General features: G+C 40.3%; 2 protein-coding genes across 5 annotated transcripts; both read left to right on the plus strand.

Annotated features, from left to right (window-relative positions):
- The first annotated feature begins 3,723 nt into the window (after positions 1-3,723).
- Positions 3,724-8,093, plus strand: LOC119010688 (immunoglobulin lambda-1 light chain-like). Of its 2 annotated transcripts, none has more exons than XM_037083046.1 (4): positions 3,724-4,440; positions 6,639-6,941; positions 7,057-7,134; positions 7,518-8,093. In XM_037083046.1, the coding sequence occupies exons 1-4, from the start codon at positions 4,302-4,304 to the stop codon at positions 7,631-7,633; spliced, it is 636 nt and encodes a 211-aa protein (XP_036938941.1). In that variant the 5' UTR covers positions 3,724-4,301; the 3' UTR covers positions 7,634-8,093. The 2 variants fall into 2 exon arrangements, with proteins under 2 accessions (XP_036938941.1, XP_036938942.1); XM_037083047.1 differs by having other exon boundaries at positions 3,727-4,440; positions 7,524-8,093.
- LOC119010692 lies at positions 6,361-18,761 on the plus strand. 3 transcript variants are annotated; one of them, XM_037083053.1, is made up of 4 exons: positions 6,361-6,409; positions 17,154-17,685; positions 17,801-17,878; positions 18,228-18,761. In XM_037083053.1, exons 2-4 carry the CDS (start codon positions 17,256-17,258, stop codon positions 18,341-18,343), a joined length of 624 nt encoding a protein of 207 aa, XP_036938948.1. In that variant the 5' UTR covers positions 6,361-6,409; positions 17,154-17,255; the 3' UTR covers positions 18,344-18,761. The 3 variants fall into 3 exon arrangements, with proteins under 3 accessions (XP_036938948.1, XP_036938949.1, XP_036938950.1); XM_037083054.1 differs by having other exon boundaries at positions 18,234-18,759; XM_037083055.1 differs by lacking the exon at positions 6,361-6,409 and adding an exon at positions 14,069-15,216 and having other exon boundaries at positions 17,383-17,685.
- Positions 18,762-19,934: the final 1,173 nt, after the last annotated feature.

A 19,934-nucleotide genomic window follows, 5' to 3' on the forward strand; every position in this document is an offset into this window, starting at 1 on the left:
TGAAGAGAGAATGAACCTTTATTATTTTAAAAGTTTACACTCCATATGAAAGTTACCAAAATGAAAATGAATACCTCATTAGTCAGGCCTTTATCAGCTCTTTTATCAAAGAAAGTGAATTCACATGCATGTTTTTGAATGCATGCGATTTGAATGCTGATATTTCAGATGATGGGTTCTTATTTGACACCTGAATCAGTTCTGTGTAAACAAATTAGTCCTAATCAGCAAAGTGATGTCACCAGCTAATAGCTATACATACATTAGAGAAGCATGACGTACAACATCCTGGTTGGATCTCTGTATATGTACAGCTGATGCTCATGATCGCGTAATGAGACTGAGATCCTGTATAGTCTGTCAGGTTGGGGAAAAAAGGGAAGACTGTGGAAGGGGAGGTGGACCCAAACGCAGTTACACAGGAGGCAAGATCAGTGGAACAAACGAAAGGAGAGCTTTATTTAAAAGCTGATCACAAAAAACAAAAGCAGACAAATGGGGACGAAAGGCAAAGTAGCAACCAAGGACGAGACAAACTAGCAAAGCAAAATACAAAGTTCAAATCAAAGTCAAGGTTCAAATCAAACATGGAAAAAAATGCAAAAAATCTAAAACGTACCAAACAGGGAACAGGAGCATGGACAACCAAAGACAGAATACAAACAGAAAACAATGACCGGACAGAGAGTGAAGGGAACACAGAGGTCCAAACAAAAAGGAGGGTGGAGGCGAGGACTGAGACCCACTGGAGGCCAGGGACGTGGGCTCGGATCCACTGGAGGCTGACGACGAAAACAAAGGTGTTCTGGTGGCCGGCGACAAAGACGATGGCACGCTGGAGGCCTGTGGCGAGGACAATGGCAATCCGGAGGTCTGTGGCGAGGACAACGGCCTCGGACTTGGCATGGGACTCAGCCAGGCCTCCGACCGAGGAGCAGGAACAGGCCTCGGCCGGGCTGAGGGCCACTGGCAGGTGTCGGCCAGGCCGCTGACTGAGGGCCACTAGCAGGTACTGGGGTCAATACTGAGGCCTGGGTTGGTAACCAGGCTGTGGCTGCAGTGTGGGTTTGGGCTGGTAGCTTGGCTGTGGCTGAGGCCTGAGCTGGGAGCTTGGCTGTGGCTAAAGCATGGTGGCTTGCCACCACCTGAGAGTCCACGCCATAGAGGCTGGCAACACACGGGAGTGCCTTCAACCAAGACCTAACGAACAGTTCCTCATCAAAACTTGCTATGGCTCTTAGCTTCTCCACTGTGGCAGCCTCGCCGCTCAAAACCTCCAACAATTTATTCCCTAGCCTACAAATCTGTGGGCTGTCTGGTGGGTCCATTTCTGGTCCGGTCATTCTGTCAGGTTTGGGAAAAAAGGGAAGACTATGGAAGGGGAGGTGGACCCAAACGCAGTTACACAGGGGGCAAGATCAGGGGAACAAACAAAAGGTGAGCTTTATCTAAAAGCTGATCACAAAAAACAAAAGCAGAAAAATGGGGACGAAAGGCAGAGTAGCAACCAAGGACGAGACAAAGTAGCAAAGCAAAATACAAAGTTCAAATCAAAGTCAAGGTTCAAATCAAACATGGAAAAAATGCAAAAAATTCAAAACATACCAAACAGGGAAACGCACAGACTAAGTACACAGACACTGATTATAAGACGAGGAACAGGTGAGGAGAGAGAGGAGGGAGGAAGCCAGGTGAGGTAACAAGGAGGAGCACATGAGAAAACATGAGGGGAACAAAAACAGACAGAGGGAGCCAGAGGGGAGAACATAGGAGAAACTTAAAGGACACATGAGGGCATGGAAAATCAAAACATAAGACACAAGACATGGAAAAACAAAACATAGGACACAACAAGACATGATACAAAGACATGATACCAAATACAAGAAACCAAAAACCAGATACCAGAACACAACACAAACAGGAATCATGACAGTCTGGCCACAACAGATCACACACCTCTCTCCATGATATTAGACCTTGATAGTTTACCTGAGCTGTCCAGCTATGACGCTCATGAACAAAGGAAAGTTGACTGGGCAAGACTCACAGAATATGATCTCTGGAAGTGTAACTCCCCGACTGATCGAAGTCTCAGTGATATTGATATACCAATTGATGCTATTATGTGTAACAACATAGATTACAAGAACAATGAGCACCACTCCACTTTACACAGCACACTTATACTGTAGCCATAGTAAAGCAAAGATGAATAAGATTAATCTGGCATTTAATGATGCTCTTAGAATCTTGTTAAAGTATCCCAGGTGGGAAAGTGCCAGCAAGAGGTTTGTGAACCGTAATTGTAGGAGCCACACATTGTTTTGAGGATTATTTGGGTTTCGATTTGTTTGGTCTGGTTTCCACGGTGATATGTGGTGCTTGGGTCACATGGACACCATAGCAGGTTACAATAGGGGCTGTATCACCTGCACTGGAGGAGGAGAGAGGCGAGTTAGGTAGCCATCATTGTTGTTGACCGCCTTTGTTGAACTTTGATCATTTTGATGCACATATGCAAACAGTGTTTTCTAAATATCCAAATATTCGCATGTAATCTGAAAGCCGCTGTAGTAGCTCTTCTGTTATTAAAAACCCTGAAGCTTACCTGGACTCAGCGTGCTTCTCTGCATCAGCAGCAGTGTGATCATATAAATACACAGGACCTATTCTCTACCTCTCAAGAGACTTTTAAGGGATTGAAAGCTGCAACAGTAATGTTCCCACTTTTCAGGCATTACTTATGAATTATATGTATAAATTTATGTCAGCTAATTGAGTCAAGGAACAGGATTATAATGTCTTTGACTGACCCAAAGTGAGACAAGATATTCTTCCAGCTTTTGGAAATATTGAAAACAACATTTGCATGTTTTTTAACCAATAAGGACACATGTCTGTGTTTGTGTCAGGCCTGGGCAGAATACAGGACTCAGATGCAGAATTAGGGTGATTCAAGCAGGCTTTTATTTTGAAATTCACACTTAAAGAAGGTGACAAAGAAATGGCTATGAAACCACACTTATCTAATCTCAAAAGAGACACAACAGAACCAACAAGGAGGCAAACGACCTTAAAATCAAACCCCCCCCCCACAAAAAAAATAACACAAAATCACTCCCCAAGGAGGTAAAGAAAAAGACTATAACTGAACTACGCTGGCACACAAGGGCTATATAAAACTTAACAGAAAATCACTCCAAAGGAGGAAAGCAAACGGCTATAAACTTAAACTGCTCTATCGGCTGGTTATAAAAACTATCAACAAAAAGAGGCACTCCAACAGACGCAAACAAATGACTATGAAATTATCTATGCTGCAATCTGAAAATTTTAACAAACAAAAAGTCACTCATTTAAGAGGATTCAAGTAGAATATACAAAGTTGGGATCTTGGCTTGGTAAGGCTGTGAACAAGGCTGAGGTGAACAACAAATACAAAACACAATGGCACAAGACAAACGAAGACGCAGACTATTTAACACATGAGGGAGAGAGGAACAGGTGGAAACAATCAGGGACGACTCAGACCGGGGACACAAGAGGAAGGGCAAGTGACCTGAAACGAGAGGGGAGTTAGACTTTCAAAATAAAACAGGAAGTTCACAAGACAAAAGGCCCAGACAAGACAAAACCTCACCACTGTGTGACAGTTTGTCTGTACATTGTGTGTGTCATTTATATCTGGACCTCGAGTCTGTGAATATAAAGATAATAATAATTTGTCAGGAGCTGCCACTGGAGCTGGTGGAGCTGTCAGAGTCAGGAAAACAAGAGGTTACAGAACCACAGCCACAGGAGACTGATTCAGCACAGGAACTGGAGACAGCTGCAGCTCAGCTCAGACAGGTTGCTGCAGAACAGGAACAGAGGACTGCTGCAAGGCAGAGCAGGAGGCCGGCAGCTGGAGGTCTGGACGGGGATCAGGAAAGACCGCCGGTCCGGCTCTGGAGCCAGTCTGCTGACCTGCAGACAAGGAAGCAGGAACAGGTGTCGACTGGGCCGCAAACTGAGGACCAGGAACTGGTGGACCTGCTGGTGGAGCTAGATAACAAGTCAGAATCAACAAAGTCAATGAATGTAGTTCATCCTCTGGGGACCAAGAATGTCTGTAGAAAATGTCATGTCAGTCCATCCATCCATCCTTTGGTCCAGGTCCAATCCATGTGGACTAAAGTAGTGGAGCGACAGACATTAGCATCCACAGAGCAACACTGCTAGTGTGTCTAAAAAGACAATAAAAGAAGAGACAGTCATGTTGATATGAACATTAGAGAAACACATCATGGAGCTGAAACATGATCCTGCTTCATCATTTGGACTCGTTCACCTCAGCCGACACGTTCAACAGCACACAGGTTTTTGTATTACTCTGTCTCACTGTGGGGGGAGGTGTACACCTGATCTTTGGCTCTGGAACTAAACTGGTTGTAACAGGTAAGAATAAAGCTTCATTTTCCTTCAGTTGTTTTATTGAACAAGTGTAAAATGTGTTTTTAATGAGTTTCTGCTGCTTCAGGCTTTACATGTTAGTTTGTTGATAATTAGTAGAGAATTCTTGCAGCCGTGCAGCTATTGTTCCATAAAAAGGTTCATAACTCCTGAAAAGATGTTTAAATCTCACTGCACAGCTGAAGTTCTTCTTTATTTCTGCAGGAGATCAAACTGATTCATAGAGAAAAAGTTTGATATTGACAATGTTACAAATATACAGTATTTGATCCTGTCAGTAATTCAGCACCATCTCTTGTTTTTATAATACATCATCATATATGATAGTAAACTTCATTTAATATATGTCAGTAAATGTATTTGAAAAACATATAATTTAAATATGTTGTATTGGATCATTAATAATTCATTAATAAATGGTCAAATGTGTTTTATATGATGGTAAAAATGTCTTTTAGTGTGAAATATATTTATACATGAAGACAAACACATACTGAACATGATGTTACAATAAATATAATATATGCACATAAATTTATATATTTCAAGATGTGATATCAGATGTTATATAATGTTACACACGTATATGTGTTTCCATGTTAATCTGATTTTAATGTAAATATAACAATTAATAGTAAATGAAGCCTAGCACAATTTAAACATAAATATATTGTGTAAATGTATGATGGTAAATATTGTGTATATGACACTGCAGATATTATAATTCAACTGAGATGCATTATATATTCATTTTATGTTATAGTATATATCATATTATGTTACAATAATTACATTTTAAATTACATTTCTGATTTTAAATGTCAAATTGCATCAAGACATTGTATTTTATATAATGGTACAAATGTCTTTAACTGTAAAATATCTTTATACATGAAGACAAACACTGAAGATGGCATCACAATAAATATATAATAAAGAAAATATTCTACAATATAAAAAACATATTTTGAAAAAGACAATTTACAGTATGATATACAATGGCACTTGAAACTATGTATTTTCTATGCTGATAGACTTTTAAATATTTTGAATATAAAAATAAATATATTCACTAATAATTTAACATATCATTTAAACAATGAAAAATAATAATTACAAACCTAATTTCAAATAAGTATCCAAATAAGTAAATGTATGCAGCACATGATGGTAAATATCGTGTACAACATACTGTTTTTAAAAAACTTATATCATGTTCTGTTATTCAATATTGTATTCTAATTTATAATATAATATTATCACATTTAATCACTAAATGTGACGATCAATAAATTATCACCTGTCTTCTTATTATATTACAGAGCACTTATTATTCAAATTTAACTTACCTGAACATTTCATTGTAATTGTGTATAAATGTTAACATACTGAAAAACAAATTAGTGATATTGTTGATAAACTGTTTTTCTTTAGCAGCTGGACTAAAGTACAGGATGTTAAATCTGTAACATGTTAGACATGTTGTAATCAACTAAAAAATATTTTATGTGAATGTAAAAATATATTTTTTTTATCATAAGATATATATTAACATAATATTTAGAGAAGGTCTTAAATTTTGCAACGATCATTATCACAATTATATCATGTTTCATATAATTAAATCAACACGTTTTACCTCCTCTTATACTGAATAATGTCTTTATTCACACTAGTCATGTGAAAACATTTATTTTTAATTTATTAAATTTAAGAACAACATGAAATTCGACATACATTTTTAAAAATATTTACAATATGTGGTGAATAATGTAAACATTAAAATGTCAGCGTGTATTAAACTTGAGGGTAAATATGTCCTTTATCATAATCTGTCTTTTATCATGATTCAGATGAAGATTTTCCATTGTATGAAAATATGATGTTATATTATTATTAGTAAGAGTCATAATAATGATGAATGTGCAGATTGAAAGAAAGAAGTGCTGAACACATGATGTTGTTTGTCCCCATATAACATATGATGACATGACATGATGAGTGTGTTTGATGTGCAGGTGAATCCAGTCTATGTGTTGAACTTTGTGCTGTATTGATGAGTAGTTTAGTGATCAGAGTCCATGTAGTTTCCAGGATCACACTGAATGCAGTGCAGTGCTGGAAGCTGCTGTTGACTGTGTCAATGTGTGTCTGTGCTGCTTGTTGCTGCTGTCAAACTTCAGATGAGCAGGTAGTGAAGCCCGTGGTGAGCGTGTACCCAGCAGCATCCAGAGCCCACCTGGAGGGGAGGAGCTCCCTGCTGTGTGTGGCCTCAGCCATGTTTCCTCCTCTGGTCCGCTTCTCCTGGAAAAGACGAAGGCAAGATCAGGTGGAGCAGCTCCCTGCTGAGGGAGAGCAGCTGGAGTTCAGAGAGTCGGAACGCACCGCCGCCATCTTGCTGGTTGACGGGAACGCCACCTCCACGTATAAATACCGCTGCTCCGTCCAGCACGAGGGGGGCACAGTGGAGGTCCCAACAGAACAAGGTAATGAAGGCTTGGTGACTGTGTTCAGCAGTGATTCAGCTTCATGTGGAGACGCTGTCAAAGAGAGCAGAGGAGCAGAGGACTGACATTTCTTTTGGCCTCTTTTCTGTTTCAGAGGTTCCAGCAGCTCCAGCAGCCTCCTGTCCTCCAGAGAGAGAGCCAGCAGACCTGCCAGCTCTGCAGCAAGCTGACTGTAAGATCACCTGCTGCCTCTCTGCATGGACAGCTCCAATGTTCTGCTGCAGTTAGGGCTGCAGATCAGTCTGTTCACTTTCTGCTCATCATTGAAGGAGTTAAACAGACACTCCCTGATTCTGTTAGAGTGTCCAACAGCACAACTAATCCCAGTGACAGAGCTTTCACTCCACACTCTGACAAATCACATGTTTTAGGGCCACTATATTACATTTGGGCCTTCGAGGCAGCTGTAGAAACTTTGAGGATTATATCGTAAAGCTCCTCTATAAATATTTCTATATGAAGAATGAATGTAATGACTGTGTGTGCAGTGAAAGGTGAAACTAACACTGTGTGTGTGTGTGTGTGTGTGTGTGTGTGTGTGTGTGTGTGTGTGTGTGTCAGTGTCCTTCCAGTCTCAGTGCAGGGTGAAGCTGCTCTGTGTGCTCTACACAGTGCTGATAGTGAAGAGTCTGGTGTACTGCTGTGGACTCTCTCTGCTGAGGATCCTCTGAAACAAGGGACCGTCCACCAGCTGCTCACATGCTGACTGACTGTTTTCTGCTCGCCTTTTCTCACCATCAGATCTCATCAGTTCGTCTCATTGATCACTTTGATCAGCGGTCACAAATGTCAATGTTCATGTTTTGTGGTTGGTTGTAAAATGTATCTTTTGATGCACAGGTTAGATTCAGTCATCCTACATATATAAATACATATATACACATATATATCTGCAGTGACTGAGTATAAATTCTGTGGTATAGTGTTATTTTCATCCTCTAGTTTATTTCCACTTTGAATTGTGACTTGTATAATAATAGAACATGAAGCTGAATCATTAGCTGTCTGCTAGATATTTGATTGTTTTAGTATCTTTCTCTTCTTGTCTTTCTTTTTGATACATCATGCAGAGTGTGGCAGCTTTGTTCAATTCTTTCACTGTAACATTCTCAATAAAGTGAAAAATCACAGTGTGTGTTTTAGAAACAGTTTGTTTTTATGGATTTCAGTTTGTCTCCAGAGCAAATCATCAGAAACAGAATCAACTTCATGGACCATGTATGTTGATGCCTACAAGTCATTTGACTCTGGTTGTAATTAGCTCTCAATATACTTTCACACAGCAGCAAGAACAAATGTAGAGGAAGATGTGAATATTAGCATACAGCTAAACAAGGACAACAAAGCTAAAGAAAGAGAAGCAAACAGAAACATAGAGCTATTATATACAAGTCAGTAGGTGTGGCTGTGCCACCAGGTTCAGTGCTGAGCCCCTTTTATAATTGTGTCAGTGTGGATGTCAAACTCTACGCTGATGACACTGTTGTTTCCACACATGAACAAACAGCAGAGCGAGCTGCTTTCAAGCTACAACTGCTATAAAATGATCACACAGCAGCTTCATCAGTCGCCTTCCAAGTTGGTGTCAGGCTGCAGAAACTGTCAGTAAACTGTCACCTTTACAGAATCAATCAAACAGAATCAACAGATCTTTTATTTCAGCTTCTCAGCTCCCAGGTTTGTCTCCCAGGTGAATAAGACAGATGGAAGCTGAGACAGTGAGTACTGAGCGCTGTAACTGTTGTAACTGTCGTTGTGTTGTTCATGTGAAAAAGTGCAGCTAACGGTGAGGAGGCTGCAGAGCAGAAACCCACACAGCCCGTCTGCTGCAGGAAAGGAAGTGCTGGTTGGCTCTCAACAGTTTTTTCTGAGTCCTAATAACCACTGAGAACAGATTCATATCTGCTGCTGTACACACTCATCAACTCCTCTCTGTGTGGACATCCACGTGATGCTGTTGACGGTCGCCATGACGACACGATGACGCTCCGCCCTCTTATTTTACTGGTGACAAACCCACAGTGACATCTAGTGGATAAAAAACACACAGCAGTAAATGAGGAGTATTACTGGCATTATTGTTGGTACGACTTCTAAAAATACTTCAAATCCTTTTTCTACTGCAACTATATTATGAACTATATTATTACTATATTATTCTGCTGCTCCTTTTGTCTTTTCATCACAGCTGTTCAACAACAGATAACAGTCTGTGCTACTAAATTCACCACCAACCTGAATGTGTTGCTGCTCACATGAATGTGTGTTTCTATTTCTATCACACTGCAGCTTCAGCCGAGCCGTCGATCGGCAGCGGTGGCCTTATCTGTGAGCCGCAGGGGCTGATGGGAGCTCTGAGGACCTGTTAGAAACCACGTGGCCCTCGTCTGATCTGGCAGCTCGTCCTGGTTTGGCCTCAGCTGCGTCAGAGCGCCACTTCTCCCCAGGTTCACCAGAGGAAACACCACTGCACAAAATGCTTTTCCTCCCAGCTGCTGCTCTGTGCTGTCTGTGTTCAGGTGAGTGTTTTCAGCCAATCAGGAGCCAACAAAGTCCACCTGGAACAAACACTGTCACACTCACCTTCATTTATCTGTCTGCTTCTCTACAGCGCTGGTTGCCATGGCAGCACAGGTGATTCAGGACGATTTAACATTGACCAGGAGAGTTAATGGAAGCGTCTCCTTCAGCTGTCGAGGAACTGAACAGTGTGACAGCAACTATGTATACTGGTACCAGAAGAAAGACACATTCAGAGTGATTCTTGATATTGAAAGGAGTAATGGTAAAATAGGTAAGTCGCACAGTACTCATCCTCAGATAAATGATTTCTCAGCTGTGAATAATCAGAACGGCTGGGAGTTGGAGATCAAGAAAGTTAAACTCCTTCATTCAGCCACCTACTACTGCACCTGTTGGAAGGATGATCCCCACAGTGAGAAATGATCCGAGCAGCCTGAACAAAAACCAACAGATGAACAGACGTCAAACAGTGTTTGTGACAGGAAGAGAGCAGTAAACCACAGCCCAGGTTCACATGTTTCACCTCCATCTCAGCCACAGTCACAAACACACTGAACTGAGGGATTTATTTCATATTCTATTTATTTATATGTTGATCAGATATTCCAGCAGGTTTATTGTTGTTTCACACAGAGAGGAAAAAGGAGAAAAACACAAACACAATAAGAAAATAAAGAGGAAAATAATTCAACTACAAACTCAAACATAATCCAGATGAATCAGTAAAACAACAAACATGCTTCAGAATATTTCAATAAAATGATATCAAACAGAATCAAATATTTACAGCCCAACGTCCTGCTGCTGAATAAAGTCCATCCGTCCCTCACAACACTAATGTGCTCTGAATGAAAACACTTCCAGCAGCACTTGTTGTTTAACACCTTTCAGCACATTTCACCACATCATTTCACTTCAGGACATTTTAAAAGACAAATCTTGGACACATGTCGGTCTGTGTACTTTGCAGCCATTAGATTTCCTTTTTGAAGTCAAAAATCAAAGAAATGGGAAAGGATTTGTGTCCAGCTTTCGTTTTAAAATCGGAAACCAAAAAACGAGAAATTACTTTGACTGATTGTAGTTGCATAGTTCCATGTCCATGTGTCCTGGTAGATTAACCTGCTGTAGCCTCCTGTTTCTTCTGCACAGCATCGTCCTGTAAATGACAACATCCAGTCTCAGAATATGAAAAAACAGGCCTTTTTTCCATTTCTGTTTTCTAGTGATTTTATTTATTTCTCATATGAAATAGATTTTCTAAATTTGGCTCATCCCTTTTTGACCATGAAAAAAAAAAAGACTCGTAGGCCTATTTCAATTTTAAATTCTGTATTTTAAAACCAAAATCAAAACCCACTAATTTTTTGGTTTTTAATATCCGTTTCTGGAAGGAAAATCAAATGACCAAAAGATACACAGACCAGGCTGGTAACAAAGGATTTGGTACTAAAATGTGTTTGGTGTTTAGATTTGATCAGCATCGTGTTCCACTAGCTGGCTAACAGCTTTAGTAAAACATCACCTGGTCCTGTGGAAGACTCCGGTCATACACAGTGATGCAGAGTGCAAAGGTCAGAGTGAGCAGACAGACAGGGACGTATGTAGACAGACAGGTAGCCTGTCCAATCATTTCATACGGGTCCAATAAAACCATTGGACGAGCTTATTAGAGGCCTGCAGCAGCCACAGATACTGGATTTATTCTCTGTTATCTGTCAGAGTGTTTGATTTATTGATTGCTGTCGGGATTTTCACAGATTTTCTATAAATAAAACAAAAAGCTTTTAGAATAACTGACTGACCCGAGTTTGAACAGCTGCTGCTCTGTGCTGTCTGTGTTCAGGTGAGTGTTTCCAGCCAATCAGGAGCCAACAAAGTCCACCTGGAACAAACACTGTCACACTCACCTTCATCTATCTGTCTGCTTCTCTACAGCGCTGGTTGCCATGGCAGCACAGCTGATTCAGGACGATTTAACATTGACCAGGAGAGTTGATGGAGACGTCTCCTTCAGCTGTCGAGGAACCGACCAGTGTGACTACAGCAATGTAGTCTGGATCCAGAAGAAAGACACAGAAACATTCACAAGGATTCTGTATCTTTACAGGACCACTTGTAACATAGGTGGCAGGTACAATCATCCTCAGCAAGGTGATTTCTCAGTTGTAAATAATCAGAACGGCTGTGGGTTGAAGATCCAGAAAGTTAAACTCCTTCATTCAGCCACCTACTACTGCTCCTGTTGGAAGAAAGATCCCACAGTGAGAAATGATCCGAGCAGCCTGAACAAAAACCAACAGATGAACAGACGTCAAACAGTGTTTGTGACAGGAAGAGAGCAGTAAACCACAGCCCAGGTTCACATGTTTCACCTCCATCTCAGCCACAGTCACAAACACACTGAACTGAGGGATTTATTTCATATTCTATTTATTTATACGTTGATCAGATATTCCAGCAGGTTCATTGTTGTTTCACACAGAGAGGAAAAAGGAGACAAACACAAACACAACGAGAAAATAAAGAGGAAAATAATTCAATTACAAACTCAAACATACATAATCCAGATGAATCAGTAAAACAACAAACATACTTCAGAATATTTCAATAAAATGATATCAAACAGAATCAAATATTTACAGCCCAACGTCCTGCTGCTGAATAAAGTCCATCCGTCCCTCACAACACTAATGTGCTCTGAATGAAAACACTTCCAGCAGCACTTGTTGTTTAACACCTTTCAGCACATTTCACCACATCATTTCACTTCAGGACATTTTAAAAGGCAAATCTTGGACACATGTCAGTCTGTGTACTTTGCAGCCATTTGATTTCTATTTTGAAATTGAAAAACGGAAACGGTCATCAGAATCTCTACCTTTAAAACACAAAGAAGGTTCGACACAACATGAAATTTTGCTCATGGTATCACCAGGGTCTCTACACATGAAGTCGATAATAGAGAACATTGTTTGTGTACACATGGTTTACTAAAAAGAACATTTTTGAACAACTCATGTTAGCAGTTGCTTGTTCCACTCGTTGCCGTCGTGCAAGCTCATAAGTATCGATTTCCAAATCTGACTTAACATGGAAATTAATTTCTCACAAACATCCAGTGGTCACATATTTCGCTCTTCTCTCTTAAGATGCAGTTTTAAAATGTTTCATCACCAGGCCAGAGACACAGCATCAGGTGCTCCTGTCCCTCTACCTCAGCACAGCAGAGTGACACAGCATCAGGACTAAAGGCTGCACCAAAAGACCTGCTGACTGGACATCTCTTCTGACTGACTACATAAGAAGAGAGTTAGTTCACATAGGACCAATTTCATCCAAATCCAAACACACAGAGCTCTCTGGCCTCTACATGCATGGGGAGGAGGTAGAGAGGGTAGAGAGCTGTAAGTTCTTTGGGGTTCTCGGCTGACCTCACCTGGAGTACTTACATCTCTCATCAGGCGGTGAAGGCCCAAGAGAGACTTTACTTCCTCGGGAAGCTAAAGCACGCTCACCTCCCTCAACACCTGCTGACCAGCTTCTATCAGTCAGTGACAGAAAGCCTCCTGACCTCCTGCTGCACAGTGTTTCTCCAGCTGCACAACACAGGACAGGAAGGACCTGCAGAGGGTGGTGAGGACAAGCAGAGCGTGTCATCGGGGCGACACCACCCCCTCTCAGAGACATTTACACTGGCTGACTGCAAAAGAAGGCCAGCTGTATTAGTAGGACCCCACTCACCCTGGACATTAGCTGTTCTCCCCCCTCTCCTCTGGGAAGAGATAGCCCTCCAGACCGAGACCTCAGTGAACTTTCCCCCAGAAAACAGCTTCTGTCCCCATGTGTAAGAAAGTCAGACAGCGTTCAGTTTACTGATGGCGATTATGCAATTATATAATTTAGAGTGAAAACGTAACTTTGTCACTTTCCAGGATGTTTGGTGGGTCAGGATGTCAGTCAATACACAGCATTCAGAAAGGGGGACACCTGGGAAACACCTTGAGAAAAGTCTATTCTTCTAAAGTGAGTCAGCTGAATTTAAGCTGAACAATCACAACACTGCATTTATATCTCCTCAACGGTTGAACTGTAATTCATTTTATTAATTGCACATTATCAGGCCCAGTGCCACTGTCCTTTATTAGCTCTAACATGTCGTTACCTTTACATCTAAAGGGGTCTTGAGGGTGAACTCATGAATGTCGACCCATCTGTTGATGATCACTGTGTAATGTTCATCCAAACTGTAACAAATAGTTCACTGCAACATGACAATATCAGCTGCCTTCATTTCCCTGAGTCACCTCAGACATCATCACAACAGTTGCCCCTGAGGTATCTGGAAGGCAACACATCCTGGCCTTTAATTCAACTCAGTTTAAATTTAACCTGTTCCTCCTTGTGTGACTTAGGGAATGCAGACAATACGGGGCTCACAGCTCCAAGGGACCTTGGAGTCAGCATTCAGCTGTATGGGTCAAAGGTTAGCAGGGGACAAGGCCACTATAGGGACTAAAATGGAGCCTGACTCCTGTTTCAGATGGAGGATGATATCTAAACACATACATCTCCAGAAAAGGATAGAGGGCTCATTTAGGTAATTCTGGAGTACAAGCCTGAAGGAGGGACAGTAACAGATTTGGTCATTTATGGGAGATGGACCTTCAACCCACCCAGTGACCAATTAGGAGTAGGCAGTTACTGCCCAAAGGACTTTAAGAAGGGTCCCACGAGAGAGACGAGGGGGGGTGGCACTTGGTAGAATTCCTAAGAGCGAAGGCGTAGGAGTTCTGATAGGGCAAGAAGGGCAAAAATGTTTGGCATTATTCTGCCCTAGATTGGAGAACATCAGATGTGGGGCCACACTCTGCACGGACGCTAGGCTCAAGTCTGTTTTAATAAAGATTGCTCTATCATTCCACCCAGCCTTGCCTCCGCAGAATTTTTTATCAACATACTACACGCCGATATCTTTGAGGAAGACAGCCCAGAAACTACACCCCCCTGAGAGATTTGTCAGGAGCTGCCACTGGAGCTGGTGGAGCTGTCAGAGTCAGGAAAACAAGAGGTAACAGAACCACAGCCACAGGAGACTGATTCAGCACAGGAACTGGAGACAGCTGCAGCTCAGCTCAGACAGGTTGCTGCAGAACAGGAACAGAGGACTGCTGAAAGGCAGAGCAGGAGGCCGGCAGCTGGAGGTCTGGACGGGGATCAGGAAAGACCGCCGGTCCGGCTCTGGAGCCAGTCTGCTGACCTGCAGACAAGGAAGCAGGAACAGGTGTCCACTGGGCCGCAAACTGAGGACCAGGAACTGGTGGACCTGCTGGTGGAGCTAGATAACAAGTCAGAATCAACCAAGTCAATGAATGAAGTTCATCCTCTGGGGACCAAGAATGTCTGTAGAAAATGTCATGTCAGTCCATCCATCCATCCTTTGGTCCAGGTCCAATCCATGTGGACTAAAGTAGTGGAGCGACAGACATTAGCATCCACAGAGCAACACTGCTAGTGTGTCTAAAAAGACAATAAAAGAAGAGACAGTCATGTTGATATGAACATTAGAGAAACACATCATGGAGCTGAAACGTGATCCTGCTTCATCATTTGGACTCGTTCACCTCAGCCGACACGTTCAACAGCGCACAGGTTTTTGTATTACTCTGTCTCACTGTGGGAGGAGGTGGATACCGGATCTTTGGCTCTGGAACTAAACTGGTTGTAACAGGTAAGAATAAAGCTTCATTTTCCTTCAGTTGTTTTATTGAACAAGTGTAAAATGTGTTTTTAATGAGTTTCTGCTGCTTCAGGCTTTACATGTTAGTTTGTTGATAATTAGTAGAGAATTCTTGCAGCCGTGCAGCTATTGTTCCATAAAAAGGTTCATAACTCCTGAAAAGATGTTTAAATCTCACTGCACAGCTGAAGTTCTTCTTTATTTCTGCAGGAGATCAAACTGATTCATAGAGAAAAAGTTTGATATTGACAATGTTACAAATATACAGTATTTGATCCTCTCAGTAATTCAGCACCATCTCTTGTTTTTATAAAACATCATCATATATGATATTAAACATCATTTAATATATGTCAGTAAATGTATTTGAAAAACATACAATTTTAAATAGGTTGTATAGGATCATTAATAATTCATTAATAAATGGTCAAATGTGTTTCATATGATGGTACAAATGTCTTTCAGTGTGAAATATATTTATACATGAAGACAAAAACATACTGAACATGATGTTACAATAAATATAATATATGCACATAAATTTATATATTTCAAGATGTGATATCAGATGTTATATAATGTTACAATCGTATATGTGTTTCCTTGTTAATCTGATGTTAATGTAAATATAACAATTAATAGTAAATGAAGCTTAGCACAATTTAAAAGTAAATATATTGTGTAAACGTATGATGGTAAATATTGTGTATATGACACTGCACATATCATAATTCAACTGAGACGCGTTATATATTCATTTTATATTATATTATATATCATATTATGTTACAATAATGACATTTCTGATTTTAAATGTCAAACTGCATCAAGACATTGTATTTTATTTGATGGTACAAATGTCTTTAATTGTAAAATATATTAATACATGAAGACAAACACTGAAGATGGCATCACAATTAATATATAATAATGAAATTATACTACAATATAAAAAAACATTATGTTTGAAAAAAAAACCCTTTACAGTATGATATACAATGGCACTTGAAACTATGTATTTTCTATGCTGATAGACTTTTAAATATTTTAAATATAATAATAAATATATTCACTAATAATTTAACATATCATTTAAACAATGAAAAATAATAATTCCAAACCTAATTTCAAATAAGTATCCAAACAAGTGAATGTATGCAGCACATGATGGTAAATATCGTGTACAACATATTGTTTTTAAAAAACTTACATCATGTTATGTTATTCGATGTTGTATTCTAATTTATAATATAATATAATTATGACATTTGATCACTAAATGTGATGATCAATAAATGATCACCTGTCTTCATCTTATATTACAGAGCATTTATTATTCAAATTGAACTGAACATTTCATTGTAATTGTGTATAAATATTAAAATACTGAAAAACAAATTATTGATATTGTTGATAAACTGTTTTTCTTTAGCAGCTGGACTAAAGTACAGGATGTTAAATCTGTAATATGTTAGACATGTTGTAATCAACTAAAAAGTATTTTATATGAATGTAAAAATATATTTCATTATAATATATATGTTAACATGATATTTAGAGAAGGTCTTTTGCAACAATCATTATCACAATTATATCATGTTTCATATAATTAAATCAACAAAGTTTTACCTTCTATAATATTGAATAATGTCTTTATTCAAACTAGTCACGTGAAAACATGTATTTGTAATTCAGTAAATTTAAGAACAACATGAAATTCAAGATACATTTTTAAAAATATTTATAATATGTGGTGGATAATGTAAACATTAAAATGTCAGCGCGTATTAAACTTGAGGGTAAATATGTCCTTTATTATAATCTGTCTTTTATCATGATACAGATGAAGATTTTCCATTGTATGAAAATATGATGTTATATTATTATTAGTAAGAGTCATAATAATGATGAATGTGCAGATTGAACACATGATGTTGTTTGTCCCCATATAACATATGATGACATGACATGATGAGTGTGTTTGATGTGCAGGTGAATCCAGTCTATGTGTTGAACTTTGTGCTGTATTGATGAGTAGTTTAGTGATCAGAGTCCATGTAGTTTCCAGGATCACACTGAATGCAGTGCAGTGCTGGAAGCTGCTGTTGACTGTGTCAATGTGTGTCTGTGCTGCTTGTTGCTGCTGTCAAACTTCAGATGAGCAGGTAGTGAAGCCCGTGGTGAGCGTGTACCCAGCAGCATCCAGAGCCCACCTGGAGGGGAGGAGCTCCCTGCTGTGTGTGGCCTCAGCCATGTTTCCTCCTCTGGTCCGCTTCTCCTGGAAAAGACGAAAGGAGGATCAGGAGCAGTGGCTCCCTGCTGAGGGAGAGCAGCTGGACCTCAGAGAGACGGGACGCACCGCCGCCATCTTGCTGGTTGACGGGAACGCCACCTCCACGTATAAATACCGCTGCTCCGTCCAGCACGAGGGGGGCACAGTGGAGGTCCCAACAGAACAAGGTGATGAAGGCTTGGTGACTGTGTTCAGCAGTGATTCAGCTTCATGTGGAGACGCTGTCAAAGAGAGCAGAGGAGCAGAGGACTGACATTTCTTTTGGCCTCTTTTCTGTTTCAGAGGTTCCAGCAGCTCCAGCAGCCTCCTGTCCTCCAGAGAGAGAGCCAGCAGACCTGCCAGCTCTGCAGCAAGCTGACTGTAAGATCACCTGCTGCCTCTCTGCATGGACAGCTCCAATGTTCTGCTGCAGTTAGGGCTGCAGATCAGTCTGGTCACTTTCTGCTCATCATTGAAGGAGTTAAACAGACACTCCCTGATTCTGTTAGAGTGTCCAACAGCACAACTAATCCCAGTGACAGAGCTTTCACTCCACACTCTGACAAATAACACGTTTTAAGGCAACTATACTATATTTTGGCCTTTGAGGCTGCTATAGAAACTTAAATATTTCTATATGAAGAATGAATCTTATGACTGTGTGTGCAGTGAAAGGTGAAACTAACACTGTCTGTGTGTGTGTGTGTGTGTGTGTGTGTGTGTGTGTGTGTGTCAGTGTCCTTCCAGTCTCAGTGCAGGGTGAAGCTGCTCTGTGTGCTCTACACAGTGCTGATAGTGAAGAGTCTGGTGTACTGCTGTGGACTCTCTCTGCTGAGGATCCTCTGAAACAAGGGACCGTCCACCAGCTGCTCACATGCTGACTGACTGTTTCCTGCTCGCCTTTTCTCACCATCAGATCTCATCAGTTCGTCTCATTGATCACTTTGATCAGCAGTCACAAATGTCAATGTTCATGTTTTGTGGTTGGTTGTAAAATGAATCTTTTGATGCACAGGTTAGATTCAGTCATCCTACATATATAAATACATATATACACATATATATCTGCAGTGACTGAGTATAAATTCTGTGGTATAGTGTTATTTTCATCCTCTAGTTTATTTCCACTTTGAATTGTGACTTGTATAATAATAGAACATGAAGCTGAATCATTAGCTGTCTGCTAGATATTTGATTGTTTTAGTATTTTTCTCTTCTTGTCTTTCTTTTTAATACATTCTGCAGAGTGTGGCAGCTTTGTTCAATTCTTTCACTGTAACATTCTCAATAAAGTGAAAAATCACAGTGTGTGTTTTAGAAACAGTTTGTTTTTATGGATTTCAGTTTGTCTTCAGAGCAAATCATCAGAAACAGAATCAACTTCATGGACCATGTATGTTGACGCCTACAAGTCATTTGACTCTGGTTGTAATTAGCTCTCGATATACTTTCACACAGCAGCCAGAACAAATGTAGAGGAAGATGTGAATATTAGCATACAGCTAAACAAGGACAACAAAGCTAAAGAAAGAGAAGCAAACAGAAACATAGAGCTATTATATACAAGTCAGTAGGTGTGGCTGTGCCACCAGGTTCAGTGCTGAGCCCCTTTTATAATTGTGTCAGTGTGGATGTCAAACTCTACGCTGATGACACTGTTGTTTCCACACATGAACAAACAGCAGAGCGAGCTGCTTTCAAGCTACAACTGCTATAAAATGATCACACAGCAGCTTCATCAGTCGCCTTCCAAGTTGGTGTCAGGCTGCAGAAACTGTCAGTAAACTGTCACCTTTACAGAATCAATCAAACAGAATCAACAGATCTTTTATTTCAGCTTCTCAGCTCCCAGGTTTGTCTCCCAGGTGAATAAGACAGATGGAAGCTGAGACAGTGAGTACTGAGCGCTGTAACTGTTGTAACTGTCGTTGTGTTGTTCATGTGAAAAAGTGGAGCTAACGGTGAGGAGGCTGCAGAGCAGAAACCCACACAGCCCGTCTGCTGCAGGAAAGGAAGTGCTGGTTGGCTCTCAACAGTTTTTTCTGAGTCCTAATAACCACTGAGAACAGATTCATATCTGCTGCTGTACACACTCATCAACTCCTCTCTGTATGGACATCCAGGTGATGCTGATGACGGTCGCCATGATGACACGATGACGCTCTGCCCTCTCATTTTACTGGCAACAAACCCACAGTGACATCTAGTGGATAAAAAAACCCACAGCAGTAAATGAGGAGTATTACTGGCATTATTGTTGGTACTACTTCTAAAAATACTTCAAATCCTTTTTCTAATGTAACTATATTATGAACTATATTATTACTATATTATTCTGCTGCTGCCTGTTACAGTAGATGGTGTCATATTACTCTGACATGTACTATACTAACTATAACTATAGAAGTCTAACTGATCGCAGCACTGTGTCACTTCA

Source organism: Acanthopagrus latus, chromosome 21 (assembly GCF_904848185.1).
Source record: "Acanthopagrus latus isolate v.2019 chromosome 21, fAcaLat1.1, whole genome shotgun sequence".
Classification (NCBI taxonomy): domain Eukaryota; kingdom Metazoa; phylum Chordata; class Actinopteri; order Spariformes; family Sparidae; genus Acanthopagrus; species Acanthopagrus latus.